The sequence below is a fragment of the Rhopalosiphum padi genome, chromosome 3 (genome assembly GCF_020882245.1).
Source record: "Rhopalosiphum padi isolate XX-2018 chromosome 3, ASM2088224v1, whole genome shotgun sequence".
NCBI lineage: Eukaryota > Metazoa > Arthropoda > Insecta > Hemiptera > Aphididae > Rhopalosiphum > Rhopalosiphum padi.
The window spans coordinates 3,006,643-3,015,983 of record NC_083599.1 but is presented as its reverse complement, the minus strand read 5'-3'; the positions used below and the strand labels follow the sequence as shown (position 1 = coordinate 3,015,983).

The 9,341-nt window shown below is 27.2% G+C and overlaps 1 protein-coding gene across 1 annotated transcript in view; it reads left to right on the top strand.

The window, feature by feature from the left end:
- Window positions 1-1,285: 1,285 nt before the first annotated feature.
- Window positions 1,286-9,341, top strand: part of LOC132927065 (protein gooseberry-like) — a 64,301-nt gene continuing 56,245 nt past the window's right edge. Inside the window, exons 1-2 of the mRNA XM_060991513.1 lie at window positions 1,286-1,711; window positions 5,504-5,824. Of these exons, the coding sequence (XP_060847496.1) occupies window positions 5,644-5,824 (181 nt within the window). The 5' untranslated portion in view covers window positions 1,286-1,711; window positions 5,504-5,643. The remainder of the gene's footprint in view (window positions 1,712-5,503; window positions 5,825-9,341) is intronic.

Genomic DNA, 9,341 nt, shown 5'->3' with positions numbered 1-9,341 from the left:
GTATTGAAATATGTATATATTACGTCTATATCTTGTGATACTTTGTTTTAAATACTCGTATAGTCGTATAGAGGTAAATTTTTATATATATGATTATCATGATAATCATTTAAATTTCTCGCTTATATAGTACCTAAATCCAGCTAAATCTCCCCCGAAAGACACTTTTGAAGAATAAAAATGGATAAAACGTCAGCTATCGAGTGTCCGAAATTTAGAGGTTGCACTGTATATAATATATAATTAGTAATGACTACATGAGGGCATATGGCTATACGAAAAATGTAAACACGCGTGTATAATATTATTATAATAGATACCTACGATTTGTTGTTAAAATCGAACCAAATAAAAAAAACATTCCTTTTGATATATATATTTATATATAGGTACCTATTTACTCTAGTAGTCTTATGGTGTATATACCTACGCCGTAACACTTGAATGTAATCCAAAAAATAAACATAATATATTTACATCGTTTTTGGTACTTATATATCACGAATTAATGACGTTAAATAAAACCATATTATATATATGAAAAAAAAAACTAATCAAAAATCTATTTTACACACAAACACGCTTCGAGCGTTTATCATATTACAATATAATATGAATATTATATTATACTAAATAGGTATAAATTAGTATATAATAATATATTATACTTTTAAAAAATACAACAACAACAATGTGATATTGTGTTATTTGAATAATATTATTATTGTACACGATACGATTTAGGCTTATTATTAGACGAGCGCAAACAGGCGGCGAGCGGCGGACGGTCGACGGTTGTTTTGGTGGGGTGGTATAGTGAAAGGGTGCGCCCGCCGCCGCTTGGACTTTTTCGCGGGCGTCCGGTGGGCGGTCGGTCCGCGTCGGCCGGGGCGAGGTGGTCGGCGGCGGTGGGCAGACCGCGCAAGCGCGCGCACACGACGGGGACGGCCGATGGGCGGACGGTGGCCGATTAGCCGGGCCGGAAGGAGGAGGACACCTGTGCCCCGCGGGAAACGCCCGGGCGCGCGTTCGATCGACCGCCGCCGCCGCCCGCGTATACCTGTCGCGCGCGCGGATCATACCTGTTTTTTGTACAGCGTTATCGTATTAACGCGTGTGCGTGCGCGTGTATGTGCGTGTGCGTGTGTGTGTGTGTGTGTGCGCGCGCGCGTGTGTGTGAGTATACGTGTGTGTGCGAGTGCTTACCTATTCACACTTCGACCCGTCCGCTCCGCCGCCGCCTCCTCCACTGCCGCCGCCCCTTCTTCTCGCGCGTCTCTCTCCGCGTTCGATATCATACTCGAGACGCGGCGGTAGTCTATGTTTGACGAGCGGACGCGTTCGGTCGACGACCACGACCACGATCACGGTGACCGCGTTCATTCGTCAGTTTTCAAAATAATATATTACCTATATTATTGATATTGCGGGTGTTATATACAGATCGAGCGAGCATCGGTATACCGTTCCGTTTTCGTCGTCGTCGTTACCGAGAAATTTTTTCTCCTCCAGGTTTTTACGCCCCGTGACATCGCCGCCACCGCCGCCGCAGTAATAACCTCCGCTGCGGCTGAAGCCCAAATAATTAAATAGCTTTCACGCGCCAGTCGCGTATGGCCGTCGTCGTGATGCGTTATTGTGTTCCGTCGACGATCCGTTGGCGCGTCGATCGGAAATCGGAGTTCGCCGAGAAGACACGGTCGTAAGTCGAGTAAGTACCGAACTTAGTTTGATTGAGTATATAGGTATCTATACCCAGTGGCGCGCTGAACAGTCATTTTTTCAGGCAGTCGCCGCAAGGAAAAACTCCACATATTATGTTAAACTGTTATATAATCTTAAAATGGTTGATGTTTTTTCATAAGAATATGGCCTATTTTATCGTATAGATATCTTAAAAAAACATATTAATATTTATAATTTGTAATAATCGAAAAAAAAACAGCAAAAGAACTGATGGTAATGGGGTGGGTGGTCAAATTGTATGATTTGAAAAATGTTCAGCACGCCACTGTAATATCTGCCTACCGATGAACACTTCATTGAAGTACTACAAAATACATAGTACCTAATAAGTAATAGGTTGATATATATCATCGACGATGACGGTTGACGCTGCGGTGTCAGTTTTTTTATTTCGCGGAAAACCTAAGAACCGTAACCAATTTCATAAGTATTTGTGAAAATGAGTTTAATCCGTATGATTATCGCATCGCGAATTCGCGAGCAGTTAATATACTATATCGTACTATTGAACTAGGCGCGTTTAATAAATTGCTCGACAATCAACGAGTTCTCTCTTCCCTTCTCTCTCTATATATAAACTTAATATTTAACGGACATTTATATAAATATATAATCCGCCAAAAAAAAACAGTATTTTTCTTATTCTTTTTTTTTTTTTTACAAATCGAGCATATTATCGTTTAAGACGTGATGTCTTATTTTAGTACGATCATCTCATGATTATTGTTGTATAGTTTTTCATTTGGTTTAAGTGGGCTTTCTTTCAGTGCGACGTTTATTCATCAATATATAACGGCAGTACAATGGAAATATAAAAATATCTCATCATTGTGTAGGATTGACATAAAACCATTTATATCTTTGAATCTTTCCGTTGTTAGATTCCATCTATAGCATAAGATAGTATGTCATTAATTATCGATCGTTTCATTTAATTCAATAAAACGTCATCGCACATTTGGCCTATACCTAATATCATATTGGTGTATATGATATCTATATAACTATCTTTTTAAATTACAGTGTGTTTTTGAGAATTAAAGTTATTGAACATTAGCACCTATATAGATTTAACTTAATGATTTTGAAAAATGAGTATGTATCTTCATAATATACAACAAATACATTGAGAATACTTATATTTGTATGATGTTTTAATGAGAAATTTTTGAATTTAATATAATAATGTATATTATATTTCAATTATTTTTAGTTTTGATTATTTCTATAAAATTTAAGTATTGTGCCTTAAATACGTTTTTTAAATAAAAAAAAAAACATTGAATATGTTAAACTTATTATAAAATGTCGATGTCTATTCTTAAGATTAGTATATTATATATATACACTACCTATATACTAAGAGTATCGGATCCCTGTTCCTGATCCTGATCCATGTTAATTTTTCCATTTAAATATAATAAAATTTTACATTAACAGAAAGCTAAGATATCTCAAATTGTTATTAAGAAAAGTAGAAAAGTGTATCTTTATTAAAACGTCTTATCGTGCAGTTAATTTTCCATGTACGCATATTGTACATATATTGTATAATATATATTCTAATTTAAACACTTATACATTTTACATATTATCCACATACGCCCTTTTAACTCCTCTGTAAACCTCTCCGCAAATGGTGTAATTTTAATACTTCATTGTGCATGTTTTCCATGGTTAATACCTAATGCCTAATATTTTTTGTACATCATAATAATTACACGGTAAATATCACTAATGTAGTTTTTTTAACTATAATGAAAGTATAGTAATGTCAAACTTGTTCCGTCGAAATCCGTAAAGCCGTATCGACGTACCTATATATTATAATATGTAAACTTTAATCGTGAATTTATAATTATATTTTTATTATTTTTTATGAAATATATACCCATTTAAATATATTTTTAAACTTACTTAGATTAGATAGAATTTTTAGGTAAATTTTGATGAACAATACTTCTTAGTAAAGTTGATTGTCTGGACATTTGTCAATTGAACTTAAAAAAGTTATTATTTTCTAAACATTTCCTAAATAAGTTAGGAATATATTCTAAATGAAAAATGGACAAGTCGAACACGGAGGTAAATAATTTATATAAATGCATAAACACTATTTTTGAACTAAAATCCTGTAACAAACCCTGAAGCCCCTAATATGCTATTATTGTTTTTACGATTAATTTTTAAATTAGGTAACGTAATAACTAATAAATTCTTCTTTATCATTGATAAGTTTTAATATATAATCATTTTTTCCTAAGTTTGATCTGAATAGCATAAAACATGTTAATAAAATCTAAAATAGAATTAATGTAATAGAAAGAATGTATTAGTAACTATAACATTATTATATATAGATACAAAAATGTTTATCATAATATTGATAAAATTATGTTTTTTTGTTAGATGTTTATGATAATAGAACTATTTTTACATTATATACCGTAGGTAGGTTTTTAAAATATTATAGTTTTTAGTTTTGTAATTTGCGTTGTTTTATAAAATATATCAATTATAATTTTCTAAACATCATATCCACAGAAAAATTAAAAATAATTTTTATAATTTAAAAATAATATATTATGTACGATTATGATCAACGTACGAAACTATTATAGTATTATTTTTTTAAATAATATACTATAATGTTAGTTATGATGGTTTAATAGATATATCTAATAATCACTAACTCAATACATTTTTATTTGTTTAAATGCAAATTCAAATGTAAAGTGTATTATGTATAAAAAATTATAATTTGTAGACTTATAGTATTATTTAAAATGTTCATAATATACATGCATATTATATGTTACAAACTGCAGAATTATTTTGAAAGTATTTAAAATATAAAACTAATTAAATATATTATATTGTAATCATATATTTTTAATTTTTAGTTATACTTCTCCTCGAGAGAAAATTATAATAGTTGATACTCTATATACATTTTGGTTATTTACGTTTATTGAATGTATAATGATACCAATGAATTAACTTTATAGGTATAAGTGACCTATAGGGTAATAGGAATATAGGTTATCTATATATTGCTAAATTATCAAATATTAAAAATTTAAAACAAGTACTAATATTTTCGAACAAATAAGTTATTATTTTAAATATAATTTATAATTAATGTTGTAACGTATAATATTCAATTATGCCAAGTATCTATCTTAGTAGTCAACTATAATTTTAGTAAGTAGGTATATTTGAATTCGTCACGAAGATTATATAAAAACAATTTTTCCACTTTTTTTAACCTAAGAAACGATAGACAATTTCATTTTTAAATGTTAAATATTAAGAAATTTAAAATATTGATAATATTGAATTAAAATACACTATTAATGATCTTTCACCATATACATCTTAACACGAAACGTACTCACGCATATACTTGACCTATTGCCTATATTTAACTCCTTAAAAATGGTCAACATCAATTAATACCTTTAAATTTTGATAAAAATATATAAACTTAGTTTTAAAAAAACTTTTTTTTAAAACTGTATCATTAAATTAATATATGTATTTTTCTTTGAAGCTAGGTCTAGAGTGGGCACTTACCTTATCATTACTCTTTTTGCATTTAGAAACGATTATTTTACGTATATTATTAAATCATGGAATATATCATTTTTTTAACTGAATATATTTTTTTATAACCAGCTAACTATTGTATTATTAAAATGACTGTATGTATTATTCAAATTTTATATTTAATATAATTTTAATTATTTTATTTCAGAATATTTTGATTTTCAAGTGGTCACAATTATTAAAGTAATTCCTATATTAAAAATTGTGTGGCACCCACGAACAAAGCAGTGAACTAATTAGTTTCTTTATTAATCAATTTCAATTAAAAATAATAAAATTGAAAAAAATATGGCCAATTCTACGTCAGTGACTAAGTGTACTGATTTTTCCGTGTCCAGTCTATGTCGAGACATGAAGACTTCACCTCCTGATCCTGCAATCGTGGTCGGTGGAACCGGAACTAATATGAAATTAACACTGCCTCTAGCTGCTTGCGCACCGTTTTCATCCAATATAAATGGACCAACTGGTAAGTCTCATATGGTCATATTACTCCGTATATTCAAGCTTAGTTATGTAAAAACAATTAGATTTTTAAGAAAAAGTTCAATTCTAATAGACACTCGTAGAAAAAAAATAAAAGACATACAAAATTTGGTTAGATACATTATATAATTGTATGTATTTAAAGTTGTCTATTAGTCTTAATAAGCTTGATAATCAATAAATTAAATAATTAAATGACTTAGTCAGGGAAACTTAATAATAAAAATAAATAAATAAGCTTGATACATTTATACAAACCTAATTAAACTTGAATGTAATAAATATTTGTAGATAATTATTAATTCTAAAAATGGTTCCTATATTTTTCATTATTACTTTTGTTTTTATAGAATATGACATAATTTTGGCTAGTTTATATAAACATTTGGAGAATTGAATAAATTAATAACACAATTAAACAAACAAATAAAATAATAACAAATACAAGAATAGGGTAAATTAATTTTAAGTATTGGTTAAAGTAGCACCGAGTTCACAAACTACGAGTACGATCAAAACGTAACTATACTTTTTAACAATTTTACTATAGGTACCTATCCTAATATATAAGATAGTAGGTATCAATTGTAATTATCAAGGCTCGGGACTTAAAGCATTTGCTTATTTTTATGGATTGACTTAAAATATAGCAGAGTGCTATTATAGAAGTGTATGTCATGTTACAACCCGTTTAATTATGAAATTTGGAAATGATGCTTTTTTTTTATTTTTCAATGATTTTTTAAAAAGATGTTTATTTCAATATTTTCTGATTATTTTTTGGTTTTTTGACCAGTTTTTATACTTTTTATAGTTGTTTTCAGAAAATCCCTAGAAAAAATCTATAAACAATAAGGCAAAATGTTTCGAAAGTAAAGTTTGATTTTTTTTATAATATAAAGATTTATTTAGTTATTTTTTGATTTTTTAGTTAGAAACTTTTCCTAATCATTTTGTTTCAATATCTTTTGTAATCTTAAATTATATTATTATTATTATTATTATATTATTTTTATATTATTTTTATTATTTTTGTCTAGTACCTACTTTATCATGTAAAAAAAGTTTATTTTTTTATTTAATATTTTTGCTCAAATTTAAGATTTTTAAATGCTTATTTTAATGCTTATAATGATGTTTTTAAACGCTTATTTTAATGATTTTAAGTGCTATAAGTCCCGAGCCCTGGTTAATTATTAAGGTCTAAAAATATTAAAATTTTTTTGTGTTTTATACATACTTTAAAATTTATGAAATTTTGAATTGCCAAAATTAAATATTACAAATAATACTTTATAAAAAATCTAGCATTAGAAATCATGAAAAAACAATTTATTAATTTAAATCACCCGTATGGTATATTAGATATATCAAAAATCGGTATAATATTTCAATAGTGTAATTAATGATAATCAAGTACTGAAGAGCTGTGATACAAAAAAATAATAATAACTAAATATATTTTAACATAATTTATTATATGTTGGAATTAAAATATATCTAAGCAAATTGTTTATAATTGATATATTATAATAAACATCTCAATCTCATAAAAGTTATGTTAAACCACGTTTAAATCTTGAATTGTTAATACTTAAATTGAAAACTAATGTTTTTATTTTCTGCATGCATTACAACACTCATAAAATATTCACATATGACAATTCAAAACATTAATTCGTATACATGTAGTTTAAAAAAAAACTAAAATTTTACTAATTTTTATAATATAGTGAAAAATTATGCGTTGTTTGATGTAGGTATAATAAAATAAACATTGATAGCAGTTACATTATTTTTTGAGGAATGTAAAATCAAACTGGTTTTACTTGAAACACCATTTGGGCAATGAAACTATTATTTTACTCTAAATGCTACATTATATTAAACTATATAGTACATTTTTATTTCACTATAAAATTATTTTACTGTGAAAGTTATAATAAACACGCATTTCATAAAATAAATTGCTTATTATTAAAAATTCTATATTTAACATACGTAATATATATCCCTTTACATACTTTTTATTGAATTAGGTAAACGTATATAATATATAGTATATTATAGTATATATTATATACTTGAAAATTAAATCGTTACATAGTGTTTAGTATAATTCGTATATTACTATTACCGATAATTTATTATATTCATATAAAAATGATTAAATTGATGTTTATAAAATAAAAAGTTATATTCATTTGATTTTAATTAAAATATTCTATGTTGATAAAAATAAAATTGTACAAAATGAAATCATAAAAGAACATTGGCCGTATCTGAGTATTAAACTATTAACTGACAACTTAAAATTGTAAAGTTAATAGAAGTTTACTGAAATATTGACTATAATTGCTATATTGATACGTTAAATGTTAAATTAATTGCTAATCTATTTTTTTTATTTTATCGAATTTTAAATATTTTAAGTTAATATTTTAATAAACCTAATATTTTAGGTTTTTTTCTTTTCTTTTTGCTACATTATAGCATGTTCCTCATCAGTAAGTTTCAATAAGTGTGGCATAATTATTAAATGTATATTCAGGTAACTGAGGTAGACATTTGTAGTTAAATTGAATACGCTAGTGCTATACTATTATTGATACATACCACCTACTGTAATTGTAAACCTATATATATTTATGAATGTATATAATAATTTAAAACATTTAATTTTAAAGTTTTTTTCTTTAACAACTATACACTTAATTATTAATTTCATCTAATTTTAATCTAAAATATGGTAAATATTAAACAAAAATATTTTCTGATATACACATAATAATATTATTTATTTACTTCAAGTTGATAAGTATAGTTTTAATCTTTATTAAGCTAAATAAAATACAACTACATTATTTATTATTATCTTGCCATAACATTGGTTTAAAAAAATTATATTAACAACATACAATACGTGATGTATCTATCGTAACCTATGTGTTGAATTTTAATAAATCTATTTTTATAAAAATTCAATATTATCAATATCTTAGAATACTATGAGGTTTATAAATTCGCGATCATTAGGATTATATGTTATATGTAAGTACGTGATACAAGAAATCTAAAAAAAAGAAATACGTTCTATATATTATATGTATTAGGAGTATTAATTTCGTTTAGAACATACGCCAAGACTGAATGATGATACTCAAAGATCTAGATTCTACTACCTATTGCTAAAGTATATTTACTCAGTCAACCCGTAGGCGCCACTGTCTGACAGTGCAGTTCTCTCGTTAGATGACTGTAGAGATATTACAGCTGCATGAAACATTGAATTGTACTTCGAACACTTGACCGTAAATGTAAAAGGAAACAACGTTTTCAGAACATATTATAATCTTGAAACATTATACGTTATTTATACCAAGCTATACCTGTAATAGATATACATATATATGTACAAAAATAAAGTACGTCAAAATCATCTGTCAAAATCTATTGAGACATAGCGACAAGTTCAATACACGTGAGAAAACACATATCGA